The sequence below is a fragment of the Lathamus discolor genome, chromosome 15, assembly GCF_037157495.1.
Source record: "Lathamus discolor isolate bLatDis1 chromosome 15, bLatDis1.hap1, whole genome shotgun sequence".
Taxonomy (NCBI): Eukaryota; Metazoa; Chordata; class Aves; order Psittaciformes; family Psittacidae; genus Lathamus; species Lathamus discolor.
Window position 1 is genome coordinate 11,777,006 of NC_088898.1, and position 22,095 is coordinate 11,799,100.

Consider the following 22,095-nt stretch of genomic DNA (forward strand, 5'->3'; position numbering starts at 1 on the left):
TCCCAGTAGCGGGCCTGGAGAAGCATCAGATTCCCCACTGCACCATCAAAAGGGGGGTGTGTGATGGCTGCCTTCTCCTGGGGGTGGTTTCAGGGGTGTGCAGCCAGCTGTGCAGCCAGGGGTGCCCAGGGTTGTCCTTCCAAGCGGGGTCCCTGCACCCCAGGGGCTGCGTGTTGGAGCAGTCTGGGTGAAGTCATCTTCCTGCTGAAAGAGCCAGCACAGGGCAGCTGAGACCAAAGCTGATGGACAGGTGAGATCTTCCGAAAAGCTCTTTGATGTCTCGTGTGAATTTCATCTGACACAACACCCCCATATGCGCTCCCGCCATGTTCCTATTTCCTTACTGCTGGAAGGCAGGACTGGCTCTACCAGAGCCCCCAGCAGAGCCCCCTCCTTCCAGTGACACCCTCAGCCTGCACCAACCAGAGCTCATGGAAGGCACCTGCCAAAGGTCTTCCTGAAACCAGAGAAGAGGCATTTCCAGGGTGTTCTGTGAGAAATGCATTAGGTTTCACTCAGAGAATTCTCCCCTAAATTGTCACTGTCTTTTCCCTTTTGGAAAGCCCCCCATAACAAGATGAAGCAAATGTCCAGTGGCAGCTCTGTAACCCACTTCCTCCTCCTGCCATTTGCAGACACGTGGGAGCTGCAGCTCTTGCAGGTCTGACTCTTCCTCGGCATCTACCTGGCTGTGCTCCTGGGCAATGAACTCATCATCCCCACCACAGCCTGCAACCAGCGCCTCCACACCCCATGTACTTCTTCCTCCTCGACCTGCCCCTGCTGGACCTGTGCTCCATGTCCACCACTGTCACTAAACCGATTGCCAGTTCCCTCTGGAACACCAGGGCCACCTTCTTCCTGGGATGCGCTGCCCAGGTCTTTTTCTTTCTCTCCTCAAACACAGACGAGTTTTATCTTCTCACCATCATGCCCTACAACCACTATGTGTCCATCTGCCAGCCCCTGCATGATGGGACCCTCCCGGGCAGCACAGCTGGTGTCCACAGTGGCAGCAGCTGCTTGCGCCAGAGGGTTTCCCAGTTCTTGGCTGCACACTGTGGGACTTTGTCACTTCCCTCTGCTAAGGCAATGCCCAAAGGACCAAAGCCGGGGGAGCAGAGTGGGTTCCTGTCCCCTCTCTGCCTGTTCTGGGACAGTTCTGCCACTGTCCAGAAGCTCTGGGAGAGCTTGGGAGCCCTTCCCTGAGGCCGTGTATGAGGAGATCGCTTACAGCTCAGCACGGAAGAAGCAGGAAAGGTTCAGTTGCCCGTGTTCGGTGAGTCCCCTCCATGGGGCACATCTGCCAGGTTTTTCCCCCTTACTCCCCCACCCATGGCTCACCCCCTGGGCTGGGGTCTGCAGGGAGAGCAGCAAGGTCCTGGGCCCAAGAGAGGAGCTTCGTCTCACCAGTTCTTCCTGTCCAAGACAGGGACATCCCCTCTCTGTGTGCTCCTGCATGCTGCATGACACCTGAGGGTTGAGGGAAGATCCTGTCCCAGGGCAGCTCTGGGAGACCTTTTGAGACAGGGCTTGTCCCAGGGGAGCAGGGTGAGTCCTGAGCCCTCCTCCCACTCAGCCTTTTCTCTGTGGGTCTCCCCAGCAGTGAGCACAAGCTTGGTCACCAGAGCACATCCCGTAACATCTCCAGGTTCCTATTCAGAGAGGTCCCTGACTTCTAAGATTCTTTCAGACTGTAATTTGTGATTCTCTCTCCTTAACTGCTGGTGTTCCGGGGGACTTGTCTGTGGTATTTAACCCATGGCAAAGGTCATGCAAAGGATCTGCGTTTCTGGCTACACCCTTCAGAGAAGCCACCTGTGTGCACTGCAAAAAGGAGTGTTGAGGTGGGCTGTGTCCTTGGGGAAACCCCTGTTCCTGCCAGACACGCAGTCCTGGGAGAGAGCATGTAGGGAAGGGCTGTGCTGCATTCACAGGCCAGTGTTTAGCTCCAGTCAAGTGACATGATGCAGTCAGAGTTCTGTGCCTTGCTCACACTGTCCTCTCCCTTCGTCCTCACCTTGCAGGGTTTTGGCTGAGGCACGGACATGGAATGAAGACAGCCAGTCATCCTCAGCCATGCACACCCCTTCGCACTGCAGCTGAAGGCAAGAGACCAGCCCCTGGGGAGTGTTTTTTATTATTCCTAAGGGGAGGCAACTCCCATGTTGCCCCAGGCGAGCCCAGAGGGAGCCCTGCTCAGCCCCACTGTGACGTCAGAGCCGCCACTCTGGAGTCAGAACTGGGCAGCCATATAGCCTTGTGGGGCAGGGGAGGAGCCCACAGCTGCACGGGACTGTCGCCCCGGGCAGGGACACTCCTGTGGAAGGGCAGTGCGGAGCTGCTGCTGGAGCTGGTTTTGCCTGAGGAGCCCAGAGTGCTGAGGCTTAGGTGGAAGAGCTGAGCAGGGAGGCTGCCTTTGCCCAGAGATGTCAAGGAGAAAGGCACCACAGAAAAGAGGCCAAGGGAGCTTAAATGTCTCCTTTGAGAGCAAGACTGACCAACAGTCAGCAGGAGAGGCTGCAGGGCAGAGCCACTGCCAGGCGAGTAGGTACGAAGTCGGCTGCTCCTGCATGGGGCATCGGGTTAGGATGGTAGCTGGGATATGGCCTAATACAGCCAGAAGGTTATGGATCAGCATGGGGAAGCTGACAGATGCTTCTGCACAAGAGCCCTGTGCATTGCCAAGCCCCTTTCTGGTGAGCCTTGGCTGAAGGCATGGCTTGCTCTCCCAGCCAAAAGGCAGTGTGCAGCAGGGGCTTCCTTACGCTGTGAGGGTTGGAGCCCAGCTTTGCCCGGGAGAGGGGGGTCCCAGACGCTGGCACCTCAGGTTGGTCTCCTGGGACCTGACTGACTGACAGAGGGAGGCTGCATGGGGAGGAGAGGTCAGCACCAGGAAAGAGGTGGGGGATAGTGTTTGGGGGCAGCAGTCCGTGCCCCCTGTGCGAACAGCCACTGAGAGGAGCTGCTGAGAGGCATGTTGGGGCAGGGAACACGCAGGGAGGGGAAGAGAATCAGGCTGCGCTGTGGTGTCACCGAAAGTTGGTAGAATAAGACTCCTTAACACCAACCATAGAATAATAGAATAGTTAGGGTTGGAAAGGACCTTAAGATCATCTAGTTCCAGCCCCCCTGCCATGGGCAGGGACATCCTGCACTAAACCACGTCACCCAAGACTCCATTCAGCCTGGCCTCGGACATTGCCAGGGACGGAGCATTCACAACTTCCTTGGGCAACCCATTCCAGTGTCTCACCAACCTCACAGTAAAGAACTTCTTCCTTACATATAACCTAAACTTCCCCTCTTTAAGTTTTAACCTGTTACCCCTTGTCCTGTCACTACAGTCCCTAATGAGGAGTCCCTCCCCAGCATCCTTAGAGGCCCCCTTTAGGTACTGGAAGGCTGCTATGAGGTCTCCACGCAGCCTTCTCTTCTCCAGGCTGAACAGCCCCAACTTTCACAGCCTCTCTTCATACGGAAGGTGATCAAGCGCCCTTATCATCCTTGCGGCCCTCCTCTGGACTTGTTCCAACAGTTCCATGTCCTTTTTATGTTGAGGACACCAGAACTGCACACAATACTCCAAGTGAGGTCTCACAAGAGCAGTGGGGCAAGATCACCTCCTTCGACCTGCTGGTCACTCTCCTTTTGATGCAGGCTAAGGATACGGTTGGCTCTCTGGGCTGTGAGCACACGCTGCCGGCTCATGTTCAGTTTCTCATCAAATGTAGCATTAAGAAGCAGGCATTACATATTATGGCACCTGATGCATGGGGGAATTGCTCCACCAAGCATGCATGTCGATTCTCACAGGTTTCTTGCTTATGAGAATTCATCTCATACATATACGTTTATAATTCCCAGGAATCTTATGCATAATTTCTTCCCAGAATTAACTGACATAGGTTACTACCTATTAGAGCATACATGGTAACTCTCAGGTGGTCCTAGGGGTCGTTACTTCTTCTCTCTTCCCTTCCTCGGGTTATTCACAGGTCACACGGAGGATGATGAAGATGTGATACTTCATCTTTTTCTCACTGTAGCAATCCTCCACACCACAGTGTCAGATGTCCTTCTTGATTGCCTGCAAGAGCTGCTTATCTGTGAACCACATGTACATATTATAACATGTTTCCATGGTATGGATGGGCTACTTTTAGCTGAGTTTGCAAGCCTCAAGGCACTTAAACAATTGAGCATTGTAGGAGCGGTTTTAGATGTATTATCAGGGTGTGCTTCCAGTGGTGGAGACTGCTGCTGCTGCCACCAGCTTTTTCCTCTTCCTCCACTGCAGGCCTGTAAAGCAAAGGCTGGGGGAAAGAGAGAGGTGTCCCCTGGAAGCAGCCCAGCCGTGCTGTCCTCTCTTGCTGCAGCTGGAACATCTCTTGGGAGGCTTCCACAGACTTAGATCTGGCAAGGGCCTTGGCCCTCACAGCGTGAGCACTGCGAGCAATTGGCATCTTTTTTTTTTTTTTTTTCTCCCACAGGAGCCTTTTCACAGAGGTGGAGCTGGTGAAACACTTTTCTCAGTCCACTCGCAGCTCATCCGCTCCAGGGCCACCAAAGTGTCATAACAAGGCCACAGCACTTGCAAGTAAGCTCAGCACTGGTTCTTGCTGCGAAGTACTTGGGGTGGACTCAGAGAGCTGCACTGTGCCAGAAGTCTGGCAAAATGTCACAAGTGGCTGGAGAAATGCAGGCTGCCCTGCTCTTCACCCCAGAGAGGTGGTGCCTAGGACTCGGTGCTTGCCTCCCTGCAGAGAGCCAAAACGCTCTTGGCTGAGTATCCTGGAAAAGAGACCTCAAGAGAGAGGCCTAACGTTTCTCTGGTTTCTTTGCCTAGGGACGGTCTTCAGCCTTGTTTGCCATCCGGCAGGTACCCTTGCATCCCTGTGGAGATACCTGCTGATCGTGTGTATCTTCACTGTGTATGTACTACCCGTTTCTGCCGTTGGGCTTCTGGGGAGGCGGTAGCCTCATGCTGCAGGGGTCAGGGTGCAGGGAGGGAGGGGGTGAGAATTGGGCTGTGTTGCCAGCTGTGCTTCGAGCAGTGGGGACTGCTGCTGCTGTTGCCAACTTCCTCCTCATCCTGCACTGAAGGCTGCATCTTTGCTATAAAGCAAAGATGGGGAAAGGAATATGTACCAAGAGTTTCTGTGTTGGACACGGGGAGAAAGATGTCTGAGGGCCAGTGCAAGCAAAGGGGAGAGCAAGGCGTGTTCCTCAGCCAGCTTCCCACTCCCAGGAGCACAGCTCATGTTGTGGCCATTCTCAGGGAGAGCCAAGAGTAAAGCCCCTGGGCAGTCTCACTGCCACACAGTCGCCAGAGGCCCAGACTTTGGTCATGGTAGGACAAACTGCTGTGTAGCCAGACCCAGGGGTGCAGAGCCGGAAGTCTTGATTTGCTCAGCCCCTAGTTTCTGGGAGTAGTTCTTCTTTTGGGGAAGAGCTGCTGGCAGTTTTGAAAGGTGTGGACAGAAAGTGCTCCTCCTGGGTGCTTGCCTGGCAGCTGTGTGTCAGCAGCAGGCTCCCAAAACAATGGCTTTCCTGCCTGGAAGTGGTAATCCAGCTGGTTTGCTCAAAACCTGGCTCATTGACAGACATAGGACACCCTCCTTTTTCAGGCAAAAGATGGCTGTGCACAAGAAGAGGTGCTTGAAATTCATTGTCTTCTTGCTTCCGGTGGTTCTTGGTGAGTTTGCGTGAGCAAACATTTGAGAGTTAACAGCCTGGTTGTGCTGGATGCCAGCTTCTCTTTTTGGCCCATATGTGTGGAACCCTGCATGGTCCAAGTGCTTCTGGAGTGCGTCCTTGGCGAGGACTTGCTTTTCAACTACCAGTAAGACTGGTAGCCTCCCAGCCATGCTGCTCCACTGGCCACAGGACCAAAGGGCTTGCTTAGTCTGCAAGCCTGCGAGAGAAGGGAGTACGTATTTCCAAGCCTGAACTGGGGGATACCCAGAGGGGCTGTGCAGGGTGACTGATACCCCTTCCTGATACCTCTCCTGGCTGATGCAGCCTCGTCTCGGGGCTCACAGAAGCAGTAAGGGGATACGGGGAAGAGCTCTGGGTCGCCGAGCACACCTGAAGCTCATGGCTACACGATGCCCTGAAGCCTGTGGTGATGGCTTCCGCTCAGAGGCACATCGTCTCTCTGCACGCCAAGTTCTCCACCTCCTCAGCTTACTTGCTGCCCCATCCACAAGGCAACCAGGAGGAGACCACGGCACTGCAGGGATCACTAGCAACCCAGATCAAGTAACTGTCTCTTGGTGGTGTGAATTGCAGCTGGTGTTTACTGCGGGACCTCACTGCCAGTGTGGACAATGCGGGCAAAGGCACAGAGAGAGGTTGGTGACCCTTTGGGACAGGCAGCTCCTGCAAGGGAGCATTGCTGACAGTGGCTGGCTAAATCACGGGCTTTTCTGTGTCCACGCGGAGTGCCCCAAAGAAGCAGTAGCTCTTGCCGGGGCTTCCCAGGGAAGCCTCTCCTGGGAAGCCCCAGCAGCTCTGGTGGTGGATACTCTTAACAGAGCATTTTTCCCTTTCAGGATCTGACATGGGCATCCGCAGCAGAAACAAAGATGCTGAGGTAAGAGATGTTTCCTGAGCTGGAATTGGATCTGTGCAGAAGCATCAGCCAACCTGTCATGGTTTAAGCCCAGCCGGTAACTCAGAACCACGCAGCAGCTCGCTCACGCAGCCGCTGGCTCAATCCCCCTCTTCTCTCTCCACCCGCTCCCTGAGGGATGGGGAGAAGAATCGAAAGAATGTAACTCCCATGGGTTGAGATAAGAACAGTCCAGTAACTAAGGTATAACACAAACCACTGCTGCTACCAGCAGTAATGATAATGATAAAGGGAATAACAAGGGAAGAGAATACAACCGCTCACCATCCGCCGACCTGGTACCCAGCCTGACCAGAGCAGTGATCTAGCCCTTCCGGGTAACTGCCCCGTTTCTATACTCGGCATGACGTGCTGTGGTATGGAATACGCCTTTGGCTAGTTTGAGTCAGGTGTCCTGTCTCTGCTTCCTTCCGGCTTCCCCTCCTCCCTGGCAAAGCATGAGACTCAGAAAGTCGTTGGTCAGAGTAAACATTACTGAGCAGCAACTGAAAACATCGGTGTTATCAGTGCTGTTCCCAGGCTGAAAGTCAAAACCACAGCGCTGCACCAGCTACTAAGAAGGAGAAAAATGACTGCTACAGCCGAACCCAGGACAACCTTGTGCTACCTGCACCCATTTTTCTAACAGCCACGGCTCCCGTACTTCCCTCTGGCCATTGCCTTTCTTTCAGCCTGGGGAGGAAGGAAAGCATTTACAAAGCAGAAAGACCCTATGTCTCTGCTCCTTGCTGAGCTCAGACACTCCCAAGGGAATGGGCTGTTCTCTGACAACATCTGCTTTCCTGTTCCTGCAGGAACTTGCACACCCTTTTGACAGAGCAAACCCAAACGTTGCAGCTTCTGCTGGAGGAGGTGGCTCAGCTGGTGGCGGAGATAAGCAGTTTGAAGAAGGTAACCCTGCATTTTGGAGAAGAAGGCTTGGCTGGGCAGAAGCCCTGAGGAAGCACTACTGGGGATTAGTAGTGGGCTCAGCCTGCTGACCGCAGCAAGCCAGCCTTTGCCAGGGGATTGCTGGGTGAGCTTTGGCACTGCCCAGGCCCTTCTCTGGGCCCAGGTTAACTGGTGCTTCAGGCAGTGGGGGTCTTCCAACATCCTTCCCTTGGCACGGGCACCTGTGGCTGCTCTGGCTGGGCCCTGAGCAGCAGTGAGACCCAGACCCACTCCCATAGCCAGCCATCGTGGACATGGCCTGAGCATGGAAGGTGGGAACAAGGGACTGAGGACCCCATGGTCGTGGCCACAGATACTGTGCTCGTGGCTCACATCAGCCGCAGTCTCTCAGCTTACTGGACAAGGCTTGCCTTGTGTTTCTGACACTGACCCTTTGCCTTTCTGGGTGCTGGTAGCCATGCTGAACTGCCTGCTGATGTGCTTGTTTGTATCTTTCCCAGGAGAGGCAGGAGGTGAACCAGGCAGCGCTGGAGCTGGCTTCGGAAATCTACATGGGAAGATCTGACTGGGCCCTGAAAAGTTCTGGTATGGACACAGCAGCCCATTCTCCTTGCCACGCACTTGTCTGTAGCACTCCCCAAAGGAGGATGTCCTCCAGGTGCTGCTCTCCAAAGCAGGGGAGCTGAAAGCCGGGAAGCTTCCTGAGGTCCGAGAGCAAGTCTGTGGCAGTGGCTCTCTTGGATTCCCTCCTGGTCCCGCCTCTGCGCAGGTGCCTCTGGCACTGCCCCACACACATTCCAGGGCTGATGGAGGGGCTCCCTTCCTCATCAATGCATTTGGAAAGGGAACGGATGGGTCATCCTTTATTGCCCACACAGCAAGCCCTCAGCTTTGGTCTGCTGTCATTCATCAGCACCCTCAGACCTTCTACTTGTGGCGCTGAGAGGAGCAGACACCAGGCATATGGGTGCTGTCGTCCTGTGCAGCTAGGCACCCCTACCAGCATGGAGATGAGGAGAGAGAGGACTGAGAGACTGACAGCTGGAGCTGTCCAGCAGCATCAGAAAGAGGGTCAGATCACAGGGTCCTCCTAGTCCGTGGCCTCTTGCAGTCACCTGCTCTCCCTTCCTTACAGGTGCCACCATTGACATGCAGAGAACTTCGAAGACTTATGCCTGCAAAGAGAATTGGGTCTGCAGGGTTTTATGGTTCTTCCACACTCCCAACCCTCCTGATACGATTTTGGAGGTATTGTAGCAGAAATCACCAGTGCACGTTTCCTTCCTGCGAAGCTGGGGACTGACCTTAGGGGTTGTCCTCTCAGTCCAGTGGTAATGCTCAAGCCCACAGTGCTGATCTGTTGCCTGAAACCAAAGCTTGAACTCAGGGCTGGGCTTGACAGAAAGCAGTGGCTCCCCTCAGGAGGGGAACAGAGCTCAACTGCTGCATCTTGCCCACAGTCCTCAGTCACAGCTGGGTGAATGACTTTCTCCCTGGTGACATCAGTTCCATGCTCACCCCTAACAGTTCCTTTTCAGGGTGTGAGGCAGGGGGTCCTCTGCAGAGCCACTGGGCAGAGAGGTGTATCTGTAAGGCCCTGACTAGGGTGGCTTAGTAACAGGTATTCCCCTCTTTCCATAATACTGAGAGGCTGCTGCTTTTGTCTATTTCCTCACACGTGCCTCATTTTCAAGCTGGAATAGACCCCACAGACACACCAGCACCTGTGCTTCAGGCTACATGAGCAGCTGTGTTGAACCGAACATGGGCTCACGTTTCATTGCTCTCACATTCTGATTGCAGCCGGATATTTCCCCAGGAAACTGCTGGCCTTTACAAGGGCAGCAGGGCCAGGTGGTCATCAGGTTGCCAGCAGCAGCCCGTCTGACTGCTGTCAGTGTGCAGCACATCTACAAAGAGGTCTCTCCATCTGGGACCGTCACCAGTGCCCCCCGAGACATCGCTGTCTTTGTAAGTCTCTGCTGGGTGCTTCTGGCTGGCATGTGGCCCTGGGGGAAAGTGTGACTGGAACTTGCTTGCTTTGTGCCTCCTTGGAGGTTCGTGTCCTGCTTTCTCCTAAGCCCTGCAGTGCATTTGCAGGATACTTCAGGGGCTCTACAGGGTCCATCCCTCTCAAGACTCATTCTGGTGAGAGCACCTCAGAGTTCTTGAATAAAACACAAGGTGGAGACAGTGCTCAACTACTGCTAGAGCCCTGGGAGAGGCTGAGTAGATAACAGTCCGTGCAGTATGTGCTGATCCGGCACACACAAACATCCTCTTTGTTGGGACAAGTCTGAGCTTCTCTCCTTCCTCCTTGTGCTTTTCCCTCGAGGGAGTGCATGCAGACAGAGAAGAGGAAACTCTCCTTGGGATGTTCACGTACAACGTGGCAAAAGAGGCCCTTCAAACCTTCCTTCTGAAGGTACGGTCCGTGCACGAGGGCAAGATGGCCAGGAGAAAACCAGGAGTGCCCGCAAGGCCGTGGCAGGAAGAGCGTGAATGCTCCCTCTCCTGGCACAGGGGCCCAGACCACTGCCGACGAGGCCTGGTGGAGTTGGGAGGACTGAGCAGCATGCGGTGGTGGTAGCAGCAACGGTTTTGCAAGGGCAGGGTTGTTCCTGTGGGAGCTTAAGTCCTGAGAGACCCCTGGCTGCAGCTGCTGCCTTCGGCATAGCCAGCTGCGCACATGGCCTCTCCACCAAAGCAACATCTTCATGCCAAGAGAAACAGGGATACCTGGTGGGGAAAGCTGCTGGGCAGCATTGTCCCTCCACCCTGTGGCCTGCTGACAGGCTGGACAGTGTTCTTTCCTCCCAGCACAACACGTCCCTTTTCTCCTGATGCCCTCACATCTGCCAGGAGGAAAGCAGGCAGAGAGCATAGCGGGAGCTTAATGGGGTTTCACACCGTCTCACGCATAGGAGGACCTCCCCAGCCTCTCTGTCAGCACAGAGCAAGCTGCCGAGGGAAAGGGGAAAAGGGAAGGGAGGCACAGTCCGCAGCAGGCCAGGTTGCAGAGGGTGCCTTCTCCCTTCCCATGCCTTCAGTCTCTGCAGGAGCCCCGGTACCAGCAGTGAGCCTCAGATGCCTACAGCCACTCCTACCCACTTTTGGAAGCCTGTTCCTGAGCAGGAGCAGGAGCAGGAGCAGGAGCAGGAGCAGGAGCAGGAGCAGGGCAGGCAGGGGGAGGAACCTCAATGGCACTGTCACACTTAACGCCTCAAGTTTTCTTGTCACTCTCTTCACAGAACACACAGAGAGCCTTTTCACACATCAAACTTACTGTGAAGAGCAACTGGGGAAACCCAGCCTACACCTGCATTTATCGAGTGCAGGTTCATGGAAAGATGGCAGAACCAGAAAACCTCAACTGAAACCAGAGATGAAAAAGAACACAAATAAATAAAAGGAATGGGGGAGGAGTGATAAATGGTTTGTCAGATCAGAGTGGTGTAGAAGATCTGTCTCCAAAGCGGGGTGTTCAAGAAGGTCCACTGGGGGGATGGGTAGGAGCACCTGCTGACGTGGCTACAGGGCAGACTGCAAGCAGCGGATGTGGGTCACCAACAGTCCTTGGGACAGCTCCTTGGGGCTGCCAGGGGCTTGTGAGCTCCCCCTTTTAGTTTCCCAGTAGCGGGCCTGGAGAAGCATCAGATTCCCCACTGCACCATCAAAAGGGGGGTGTGTGATGGCTGCCTTCTCCTGGGGGTGGTTTCAGGGGTGTGCAGCCAGCTGTGCAGCCAGGGGTGCCCAGGGTTGTCCTTCCAAGCGGGGTCCCTGCACCCCAGGGGCTGCGTGTTGGAGCAGTCTGGGTGAAGTCATCTTCCTGCTGAAAGAGCCAGCACAGGGCAGCTGAGACCAAAGCTGATGGACAGGTGAGATCTTCCGAAAAGCTCTTTGATGTCTCGTGTGAATTTCATCTGACACAACACCCCCATATGCGCTCCCGCCATGTTCCTATTTCCTTACTGCTGGAAGGCAGGACTGGCTCTACCAGAGCCCCCAGCAGAGCCCCCTCCTTCCAGTGACACCCTCAGCCTGCACCAACCAGAGCTCATGGAAGGCACCTGCCAAAGGTCTTCCTGAAACCAGAGAAGAGGCATTTCCAGGGTGTTCTGTGAGAAATGCATTAGGTTTCACTCAGAGAATTCTCCCCTAAATTGTCACTGTCTTTTCCCTTTTGGAAAGCCCCCCATAACAAGATGAAGCAAATGTCCAGTGGCAGCTCTGTAACCCACTTCCTCCTCCTGCCATTTGCAGACACGTGGGAGCTGCAGCTCTTGCAGGTCTGACTCTTCCTCGGCATCTACCTGGCTGTGCTCCTGGGCAATGAACTCATCATCCCCACCACAGCCTGCAACCAGCGCCTCCACACCCCATGTACTTCTTCCTCCTCGACCTGCCCCTGCTGGACCTGTGCTCCATGTCCACCACTGTCACTAAACCGATTGCCAGTTCCCTCTGGAACACCAGGGCCACCTTCTTCCTGGGATGCGCTGCCCAGGTCTTTTTCTTTCTCTCCTCAAACACAGACGAGTTTTATCTTCTCACCATCATGCCCTACAACCACTATGTGTCCATCTGCCAGCCCCTGCATGATGGGACCCTCCCGGGCAGCACAGCTGGTGTCCACAGTGGCAGCAGCTGCTTGCGCCAGAGGGTTTCCCAGTTCTTGGCTGCACACTGTGGGACTTTGTCACTTCCCTCTGCTAAGGCAATGCCCAAAGGACCAAAGCCGGGGGAGCAGAGTGGGTTCCTGTCCCCTCTCTGCCTGTTCTGGGACAGTTCTGCCACTGTCCAGAAGCTCTGGGAGAGCTTGGGAGCCCTTCCCTGAGGCCGTGTATGAGGAGATCGCTTACAGCTCAGCACGGAAGAAGCAGGAAAGGTTCAGTTGCCCGTGTTCGGTGAGTCCCCTCCATGGGGCACATCTGCCAGGTTTTTCCCCCTTACTCCCCCACCCATGGCTCACCCCCTGGGCTGGGGTCTGCAGGGAGAGCAGCAAGGTCCTGGGCCCAAGAGAGGAGCTTCGTCTCACCAGTTCTTCCTGTCCAAGACAGGGACATCCCCTCTCTGTGTGCTCCTGCATGCTGCATGACACCTGAGGGTTGAGGGAAGATCCTGTCCCAGGGCAGCTCTGGGAGACCTTTTGAGACAGGGCTTGTCCCAGGGGAGCAGGGTGAGTCCTGAGCCCTCCTCCCACTCAGCCTTTTCTCTGTGGGTCTCCCCAGCAGTGAGCACAAGCTTGGTCACCAGAGCACATCCCGTAACATCTCCAGGTTCCTATTCAGAGAGGTCCCTGACTTCTAAGATTCTTTCAGACTGTAATTTGTGATTCTCTCTCCTTAACTGCTGGTGTTCCGGGGGACTTGTCTGTGGTATTTAACCCATGGCAAAGGTCATGCAAAGGATCTGCGTTTCTGGCTACACCCTTCAGAGAAGCCACCTGTGTGCACTGCAAAAAGGAGTGTTGAGGTGGGCTGTGTCCTTGGGGAAACCCCTGTTCCTGCCAGACACGCAGTCCTGGGAGAGAGCATGTAGGGAAGGGCTGTGCTGCATTCACAGGCCAGTGTTTAGCTCCAGTCAAGTGACATGATGCAGTCAGAGTTCTGTGCCTTGCTCACACTGTCCTCTCCCTTCGTCCTCACCTTGCAGGGTTTTGGCTGAGGCACGGACATGGAATGAAGACAGCCAGTCATCCTCAGCCATGCACACCCCTTCGCACTGCAGCTGAAGGCAAGAGACCAGCCCCTGGGGAGTGTTTTTTATTATTCCTAAGGGGAGGCAACTCCCATGTTGCCCCAGGCGAGCCCAGAGGGAGCCCTGCTCAGCCCCACTGTGACGTCAGAGCCGCCACTCTGGAGTCAGAACTGGGCAGCCATATAGCCTTGTGGGGCAGGGGAGGAGCCCACAGCTGCACGGGACTGTCGCCCCGGGCAGGGACACTCCTGTGGAAGGGCAGTGCGGAGCTGCTGCTGGAGCTGGTTTTGCCTGAGGAGCCCAGAGTGCTGAGGCTTAGGTGGAAGAGCTGAGCAGGGAGGCTGCCTTTGCCCAGAGATGTCAAGGAGAAAGGCACCACAGAAAAGAGGCCAAGGGAGCTTAAATGTCTCCTTTGAGAGCAAGACTGACCAACAGTCAGCAGGAGAGGCTGCAGGGCAGAGCCACTGCCAGGCGAGTAGGTACGAAGTCGGCTGCTCCTGCATGGGGCATCGGGTTAGGATGGTAGCTGGGATATGGCCTAATACAGCCAGAAGGTTATGGATCAGCATGGGGAAGCTGACAGATGCTTCTGCACAAGAGCCCTGTGCATTGCCAAGCCCCTTTCTGGTGAGCCTTGGCTGAAGGCATGGCTTGCTCTCCCAGCCAAAAGGCAGTGTGCAGCAGGGGCTTCCTTACGCTGTGAGGGTTGGAGCCCAGCTTTGCCCGGGAGAGGGGGGTCCCAGACGCTGGCACCTCAGGTTGGTCTCCTGGGACCTGACTGACTGACAGAGGGAGGCTGCATGGGGAGGAGAGGTCAGCACCAGGAAAGAGGTGGGGGATAGTGTTTGGGGGCAGCAGTCCGTGCCCCCTGTGCGAACAGCCACTGAGAGGAGCTGCTGAGAGGCATGTTGGGGCAGGGAACACGCAGGGAGGGGAAGAGAATCAGGCTGCGCTGTGGTGTCACCGAAAGTTGGTAGAATAAGACTCCTTAACACCAACCATAGAATAATAGAATAGTTAGGGTTGGAAAGGACCTTAAGATCATCTAGTTCCAGCCCCCCTGCCATGGGCAGGGACATCCTGCACTAAACCACGTCACCCAAGACTCCATTCAGCCTGGCCTCGGACATTGCCAGGGACGGAGCATTCACAACTTCCTTGGGCAACCCATTCCAGTGTCTCACCAACCTCACAGTAAAGAACTTCTTCCTTACATATAACCTAAACTTCCCCTCTTTAAGTTTTAACCTGTTACCCCTTGTCCTGTCACTACAGTCCCTAATGAGGAGTCCCTCCCCAGCATCCTTAGAGGCCCCCTTTAGGTACTGGAAGGCTGCTATGAGGTCTCCACGCAGCCTTCTCTTCTCCAGGCTGAACAGCCCCAACTTTCACAGCCTCTCTTCATACGGAAGGTGATCAAGCGCCCTTATCATCCTTGCGGCCCTCCTCTGGACTTGTTCCAACAGTTCCATGTCCTTTTTATGTTGAGGACACCAGAACTGCACACAATACTCCAAGTGAGGTCTCACAAGAGCAGTGGGGCAAGATCACCTCCTTCGACCTGCTGGTCACTCTCCTTTTGATGCAGGCTAAGGATACGGTTGGCTCTCTGGGCTGTGAGCACACGCTGCCGGCTCATGTTCAGTTTCTCATCAAATGTAGCATTAAGAAGCAGGCATTACATATTATGGCACCTGATGCATGGGGGAATTGCTCCACCAAGCATGCATGTCGATTCTCACAGGTTTCTTGCTTATGAGAATTCATCTCATACATATACGTTTATAATTCCCAGGAATCTTATGCATAATTTCTTCCCAGAATTAACTGACATAGGTTACTACCTATTAGAGCATACATGGTAACTCTCAGGTGGTCCTAGGGGTCGTTACTTCTTCTCTCTTCCCTTCCTCGGGTTATTCACAGGTCACACGGAGGATGATGAAGATGTGATACTTCATCTTTTTCTCACTGTAGCAATCCTCCACACCACAGTGTCAGATGTCCTTCTTGATTGCCTGCAAGAGCTGCTTATCTGTGAACCACATGTACATATTATAACATGTTTCCATGGTATGGATGGGCTACTTTTAGCTGAGTTTGCAAGCCTCAAGGCACTTAAACAATTGAGCATTGTAGGAGCGGTTTTAGATGTATTATCAGGGTGTGCTTCCAGTGGTGGAGACTGCTGCTGCTGCCACCAGCTTTTTCCTCTTCCTCCACTGCAGGCCTGTAAAGCAAAGGCTGGGGGAAAGAGAGAGGTGTCCCCTGGAAGCAGCCCAGCCGTGCTGTCCTCTCTTGCTGCAGCTGGAACATCTCTTGGGAGGCTTCCACAGACTTAGATCTGGCAAGGGCCTTGGCCCTCACAGCGTGAGCACTGCGAGCAATTGGCATCTTTTTTTTTTTTTTTTTCTCCCACAGGAGCCTTTTCACAGAGGTGGAGCTGGTGAAACACTTTTCTCAGTCCACTCGCAGCTCATCCGCTCCAGGGCCACCAAAGTGTCATAACAAGGCCACAGCACTTGCAAGTAAGCTCAGCACTGGTTCTTGCTGCGAAGTACTTGGGGTGGACTCAGAGAGCTGCACTGTGCCAGAAGTCTGGCAAAATGTCACAAGTGGCTGGAGAAATGCAGGCTGCCCTGCTCTTCACCCCAGAGAGGTGGTGCCTAGGACTCGGTGCTTGCCTCCCTGCAGAGAGCCAAAACGCTCTTGGCTGAGTATCCTGGAAAAGAGACCTCAAGAGAGAGGCCTAACGTTTCTCTGGTTTCTTTGCCTAGGGACGGTCTTCAGCCTTGTTTGCCATCCGGCAGGTACCCTTGCATCCCTGTGGAGATACCTGCTGATCGTGTGTATCTTCACTGTGTATGTACTACCCGTTTCTGCCGTTGGGCTTCTGGGGAGGCGGTAGCCTCATGCTGCAGGGGTCAGGGTGCAGGGAGGGAGGGGGTGAGAATTGGGCTGTGTTGCCAGCTGTGCTTCGAGCAGTGGGGACTGCTGCTGCTGTTGCCAACTTCCTCCTCATCCTGCACTGAAGGCTGCATCTTTGCTATAAAGCAAAGATGGGGAAAGGAATATGTACCAAGAGTTTCTGTGTTGGACACGGGGAGAAAGATGTCTGAGGGCCAGTGCAAGCAAAGGGGAGAGCAAGGCGTGTTCCTCAGCCAGCTTCCCACTCCCAGGAGCACAGCTCATGTTGTGGCCATTCTCAGGGAGAGCCAAGAGTAAAGCCCCTGGGCAGTCTCACTGCCACACAGTCGCCAGAGGCCCAGATTTTGGTCATGGTAGGACAAACTGCTGTGTAGCCAGACCCAGGGGTGCAGAGCCGGAAGTCTTGATTTGCTCAGCCCCTAGTTTCTGGGAGTAGTTCTTCTTTTGGGGAAGAGCTGCTGGCAGTTTTGAAAGGTGTGGACAGAAAGTGCTCCTCCTGGGTGCTTGCCTGGCAGCTGTGTGTCAGCAGCAGGCTCCCAAAACAATGGCTTTCCTGCCTGGAAGTGGTAATCCAGCTGGTTTGCTCAAAACCTGGCTCATTGACAGACATAGGACACCCTCCTTTTTCAGGCAAAAGATGGCTGTGCACAAGAAGAGGTGCTTGAAATTCATTGTCTTCTTGCTTCCGGTGGTTCTTGGTGAGTTTGCGTGAGCAAACATTTGAGAGTTAACAGCCTGGTTGTGCTGGATGCCAGCTTCTCTTTTTGGCCCATATGTGTGGAACCCTGCATGGTCCAAGTGCTTCTGGAGTGCGTCCTTGGCGAGGACTTGCTTTTCAACTACCAGTAAGACTGGTAGCCTCCCAGCCATGCTGCTCCACTGGCCACAGGACCAAAGGGCTTGCTTAGTCTGCAAGCCTGCGAGAGAAGGGAGTACGTATTTCCAAGCCTGAACTGGGGGATACCCAGAGGGGCTGTGCAGGGTGACTGATACCCCTTCCTGATACCTCTCCTGGCTGATGCAGCCTCGTCTCGGGGCTCACAGAAGCAGTAAGGGGATACGGGGAAGAGCTCTGGGTCGCCGAGCACACCTGAAGCTCATGGCTACACGATGCCCTGAAGCCTGTGGTGATGGCTTCCGCTCAGAGGCACATCGTCTCTCTGCACGCCAAGTTCTCCACCTCCTCAGCTTACTTGCTGCCCCATCCACAAGGCAACCAGGAGGAGACCACGGCACTGCAGGGATCACTAGCAACCCAGATCAAGTAACTGTCTCTTGGTGGTGTGAATTGCAGCTGGTGTTTACTGCGGGACCTCACTGCCAGTGTGGACAATGCGGGCAAAGGCACAGAGAGAGGTTGGTGACCCTTTGGGACAGGCAGCTCCTGCAAGGGAGCATTGCTGACAGTGGCTGGCTAAATCACGGGCTTTTCTGTGTCCACGCGGAGTGCCCCAAAGAAGCAGTAGCTCTTGCCGGGGCTTCCCAGGGAAGCCTCTCCTGGGAAGCCCCAGCAGCTCTGGTGGTGGATACTCTTAACAGAGCATTTTTCCCTTTCAGGATCTGACATGGGCATCCGCAGCAGAAACAAAGATGCTGAGGTAAGAGATGTTTCCTGAGCTGGAATTGGATCTGTGCAGAAGCATCAGCCAACCTGTCATGGTTTAAGCCCAGCCGGTAACTCAGAACCACGCAGCAGCTCGCTCACGCAGCCGCTGGCTCAATCCCCCTCTTCTCTCTCCACCCGCTCCCTGAGGGATGGGGAGAAGAATCGAAAGAATGTAACTCCCATGGGTTGAGATAAGAACAGTCCAGTAACTAAGGTATAACACAAACCACTGCTGCTACCAGCAGTAATGATAATGATAAAGGGAATAACAAGGGAAGAGAATACAACCGCTCACCATCCGCCGACCTGGTACCCAGCCTGACCAGAGCAGTGATCTAGCCCTTCCGGGTAACTGCCCCGTTTCTATACTCGGCATGACGTGCTGTGGTATGGAATACGCCTTTGGCTAGTTTGAGTCAGGTGTCCTGTCTCTGCTTCCTTCCGGCTTCCCCTCCTCCCTGGCAAAGCATGAGACTCAGAAAGTCGTTGGTCAGAGTAAACATTACTGAGCAGCAACTGAAAACATCGGTGTTATCAGTGCTGTTCCCAGGCTGAAAGTCAAAACCACAGCGCTGCACCAGCTACTAAGAAGGAGAAAAATGACTGCTACAGCCGAACCCAGGACAACCTTGTGCTACCTGCACCCATTTTTCTAACAGCCACGGCTCCCGTACTTCCCTCTGGCCATTGCCTTTCTTTCAGCCTGGGGAGGAAGGAAAGCATTTACAAAGCAGAAAGACCCTATGTCTCTGCTCCTTGCTGAGCTCAGACACTCCCAAGGGAATGGGCTGTTCTCTGACAACATCTGCTTTCCTGTTCCTGCAGGAACTTGCACACCCTTTTGACAGAGCAAACCCAAACGTTGCAGCTTCTGCTGGAGGAGGTGGCTCAGCTGGTGGCGGAGATAAGCAGTTTGAAGAAGGTAACCCTGCATTTTGGAGAAGAAGGCTTGGCTGGGCAGAAGCCCTGAGGAAGCACTACTGGGGATTAGTAGTGGGCTCAGCCTGCTGACCGCAGCAAGCCAGCCTTTGCCAGGGGATTGCTGGGTGAGCTTTGGCACTGCCCAGGCCCTTCTCTGGGCCCAGGTTAACTGGTGCTTCAGGCAGTGGGGGTCTTCCAACATCCTTCCCTTGGCACGGGCACCTGTGGCTGCTCTGGCTGGGCCCTGAGCAGCAGTGAGACCCAGACCCACTCCCATAGCCAGCCATCGTGGACATGGCCTGAGCATGGAAGGTGGGAACAAGGGACTGAGGACCCCATGGTCGTGGCCACAGATACTGTGCTCGTGGCTCACATCAGCCGCAGTCTCTCAGCTTACTGGACAAGGCTTGCCTTGTGTTTCTGACACTGACCCTTTGCCTTTCTGGGTGCTGGTAGCCATGCTGAACTGCCTGCTGATGTGCTTGTTTGTATCTTTCCCAGGAGAGGCAGGAGGTGAACCAGGCAGCGCTGGAGCTGGCTTCGGAAATCTACATGGGAAGATCTGACTGGGCCCTGAAAAGTTCTGGTATGGACACAGCAGCCCATTCTCCTTGCCACGCACTTGTCTGTAGCACTCCCCAAAGGAGGATGTCCTCCAGGTGCTGCTCTCCAAAGCAGGGGAGCTGAAAGCCGGGAAGCTTCCTGAGGTCCGAGAGCAAGTCTGTGGCAGTGGCTCTCTTGGATTCCCTCCTGGTCCCGCCTCTGCGCAGGTGCCTCTGGCACTGCCCCACACACATTCCAGGGCTGATGGAGGGGCTCCCTTCCTCATCAATGCATTTGGAAAGGGAACGGATGGGTCATCCTTTATTGCCCACACAGCAAGCCCTCAGCTTTGGTCTGCTGTCATTCATCAGCACCCTCAGACCTTCTACTTGTGGCGCTGAGAGGAGCAGACACCAGGCATATGGGTGCTGTCGTCCTGTGCAGCTAGGCACCCCTACCAGCATGGAGATGAGGAGAGAGAGGACTGAGAGACTGACAGCTGGAGCTGTCCAGCAGCATCAGAAAGAGGGTCAGATCACAGGGTCCTCCTAGTCCGTGGCCTCTTGCAGTCACCTGCTCTCCCTTCCTTACAGGTGCCACCATTGACATGCAGAGAACTTCGAAGACTTATGCCTGCAAAGAGAATTGGGTCTGCAGGGTTTTATGGTTCTTCCACACTCCCAACCCTCCTGATACGATTTTGGAGGTATTGTAGCAGAAATCACCAGTGCACGTTTCCTTCCTGCGAAGCTGGGGACTGACCTTAGGGGTTGTCCTCTCAGTCCAGTGGTAATGCTCAAGCCCACAGTGCTGATCTGTTGCCTGAAACCAAAGCTTGAACTCAGGGCTGGGCTTGACAGAAAGCAGTGGCTCCCCTCAGGAGGGGAACAGAGCTCAACTGCTGCATCTTGCCCACAGTCCTCAGTCACAGCTGGGTGAATGACTTTCTCCCTGGTGACATCAGTTCCATGCTCACCCCTAACAGTTCCTTTTCAGGGTGTGAGGCAGGGGGTCCTCTGCAGAGCCACTGGGCAGAGAGGTGTATCTGTAAGGCCCTGACTAGGGTGGCTTAGTAACAGGTATTCCCCTCTTTCCATAATACTGAGAGGCTGCTGCTTTTGTCTATTTCCTCACACGTGCCTCATTTTCAAGCTGGAATAGACCCCACAGACACACCAGCACCTGTGCTTCAGGCTACATGAGCAGCTGTGTTGAACCGAACATGGGCTCACGTTTCATTGCTCTCACATTCTGATTGCAGCCGGATATTTCCCCAGGAAACTGCTGGCCTTTACAAGGGCAGCAGGGCCAGGTGGTCATCAGGTTGCCAGCAGCAGCCCGTCTGACTGCTGTCAGTGTGCAGCACATCTACAAAGAGGTCTCTCCATCTGGGACCGTCACCAGTGCCCCCCGAGACATCGCTGTCTTTGTAAGTCTCTGCTGGGTGCTTCTGGCTGGCATGTGGCCCTGGGGGAAAGTGTGACTGGAACTTGCTTGCTTTGTGCCTCCTTGGAGGTTCGTGTCCTGCTTTCTCCTAAGCCCTGCAGTGCATTTGCAGGATACTTCAGGGGCTCTACAGGGTCCATCCCTCTCAAGACTCATTCTGGTGAGAGCACCTCAGAGTTCTTGAATAAAACACAAGGTGGAGACAGTGCTCAACTACTGCTAGAGCCCTGGGAGAGGCTGAGTAGATAACAGTCCGTGCAGTATGTGCTGATCCGGCACACACAAACATCCTCTTTGTTGGGACAAGTCTGAGCTTCTCTCCTTCCTCCTTGTGCTTTTCCCTCGAGGGAGTGCATGCAGACAGAGAAGAGGAAACTCTCCTTGGGATGTTCACGTACAACGTGGCAAAAGAGGCCCTTCAAACCTTCCTTCTGAAGGTACGGTCCGTGCACGAGGGCAAGATGGCCAGGAGAAAACCAGGAGTGCCCGCAAGGCCGTGGCAGGAAGAGCGTGAATGCTCCCTCTCCTGGCACAGGGGCCCAGACCACTGCCGACGAGGCCTGGTGGAGTTGGGAGGACTGAGCAGCATGCGGTGGTGGTAGCAGCAACGGTTTTGCAAGGGCAGGGTTGTTCCTGTGGGAGCTTAAGTCCTGAGAGACCCCTGGCTGCAGCTGCTGCCTTTGGCATAGCCAGCTGCGCACATGGCCTCTCCACCAAAGCAACATCTTCATGCCAAGAGAAACAGGGATACCTGGTGGGGAAAGCTGCTGGGCAGCATTGTCCCTCCACCCTGTGGCCTGCTGACAGGCTGGACAGTGTTCTTTCCTCCCAGCACAACACGTCCCTTTTCTCCTGATGCCCTCACATCTGCCAGGAGGAAAGCAGGCAGAGAGCATAGCGGGAGCTTAATGGGGTTTCACACCGTCTCACGCATAGGAGGACCTCCCCAGCCTCTCTGTCAGCACAGAGCAAGCTGCCGAGGGAAAGGGGAAAAGGGAAGGGAGGCACAGTCCGCAGCAGGCCAGGTTGCAGAGGGTGCCTTCTCCCTTCCCATGCCTTCAGTCTCTGCAGGAGCCCCGGTACCAGCAGTGAGCCTCAGATGCCTACAGCCACTCCTACCCACTTTTGGAAGCCTGTTCCTGAGCAGGAGCAGGAGCAGGAGCAGGAGCAGGAGCAGGAGCAGGAGCAGGAGCAGGGCAGGCAGGGGGAGGAACCTCAATGGCACTGTCGCACTTAACGCCTCAAGTTTTCTTGTCACTCTCTTCACAGAACACACAGAGAGCCTTTTCACACATCAAACTTACTGTGAAGAGCAACTGGGGAAACCCAGCCTACACCTGCATTTATCGAGTGCGGGTTCATGGAAAGATGGCAGAACCAGAAAACCTCAACTGAAACCAGAGAAGAAAAATAACACAAATAA

The 22,095-nt window shown here is 54.7% G+C and overlaps 2 protein-coding genes across 10 annotated transcripts; both read left to right on the plus strand.

Annotated features, from left to right (window-relative positions):
• The first annotated feature begins 120 nt into the window (after positions 1–120).
• LOC136022475 (sperm-associated antigen 4 protein-like) lies at positions 121–10,942 on the plus strand. Of its 5 annotated transcripts, XM_065695783.1 has the most exons (13): positions 1,088–1,279; positions 2,028–2,551; positions 4,494–4,600; positions 4,850–4,934; positions 5,631–5,698; positions 6,295–6,356; positions 6,558–6,598; positions 7,432–7,528; positions 8,029–8,113; positions 8,664–8,776; positions 9,332–9,499; positions 9,864–9,953; positions 10,780–10,942. In XM_065695783.1, exons 2-13 carry the CDS (start codon positions 2,430–2,432, stop codon positions 10,903–10,905), a joined length of 1,164 nt encoding a protein of 387 aa, XP_065551855.1. In that variant the 5' UTR covers positions 1,088–1,279; positions 2,028–2,429; the 3' UTR covers positions 10,906–10,942. The 5 variants fall into 5 exon arrangements, with proteins under 5 accessions (XP_065551859.1, XP_065551858.1, XP_065551857.1 ...); XM_065695787.1 differs by lacking the exons at positions 1,088–1,279; positions 2,028–2,551 and adding an exon at positions 121–250; XM_065695786.1 differs by lacking the exon at positions 9,864–9,953 and having other exon boundaries at positions 1,080–1,279.
• A 334-nt stretch (positions 10,943–11,276) lies between these two features.
• Positions 11,277–22,081, plus strand: LOC136022470 (sperm-associated antigen 4 protein-like). Of its 5 annotated transcripts, XM_065695761.1 has the most exons (13): positions 12,243–12,435; positions 13,184–13,707; positions 15,650–15,756; positions 16,006–16,090; positions 16,787–16,854; positions 17,451–17,512; positions 17,714–17,754; positions 18,588–18,684; positions 19,185–19,269; positions 19,820–19,932; positions 20,488–20,655; positions 21,020–21,109; positions 21,942–22,081. In XM_065695761.1, the coding sequence occupies exons 2-13, from the start codon at positions 13,586–13,588 to the stop codon at positions 22,065–22,067; spliced, it is 1,164 nt and encodes a 387-aa protein (XP_065551833.1). In that variant the 5' UTR covers positions 12,243–12,435; positions 13,184–13,585; the 3' UTR covers positions 22,068–22,081. The 5 variants fall into 5 exon arrangements, with proteins under 5 accessions (XP_065551837.1, XP_065551836.1, XP_065551835.1 ...); XM_065695765.1 differs by lacking the exons at positions 12,243–12,435; positions 13,184–13,707 and adding an exon at positions 11,277–11,406; XM_065695764.1 differs by lacking the exon at positions 21,020–21,109 and having other exon boundaries at positions 12,235–12,435.
• The last annotated feature ends 14 nt before the right edge of the window (positions 22,082–22,095 follow it).

Excerpts from the sequence above, each read along its gene's own strand:
- LOC136022475 (XM_065695783.1), top strand. The coding sequence starts at position 2,430 with ATGTCAAGGAGAAAGGCACCACAGAAAAGAGGCCAAGGGAGCTTAAAT. Across the intron at positions 5,699-6,294 it reads CTTGCTTCCGGTGGTTCTTG|CTGGTGTTTACTGCGGGACC; the intron begins GTGAGTTTGCGT and ends TGTGAATTGCAG. Across the intron at positions 9,954-10,779 it reads TTCAAACCTTCCTTCTGAAG|AACACACAGAGAGCCTTTTC; the intron begins GTACGGTCCGTG and ends CTCTCTTCACAG.
- LOC136022470 (XM_065695761.1), top strand. The coding sequence starts at position 13,586 with ATGTCAAGGAGAAAGGCACCACAGAAAAGAGGCCAAGGGAGCTTAAAT. Across the intron at positions 15,757-16,005 it reads CAAGGCCACAGCACTTGCAA|GGACGGTCTTCAGCCTTGTT; the intron begins GTAAGCTCAGCA and ends TTCTTTGCCTAG. Across the intron at positions 21,110-21,941 it reads TTCAAACCTTCCTTCTGAAG|AACACACAGAGAGCCTTTTC; the intron begins GTACGGTCCGTG and ends CTCTCTTCACAG.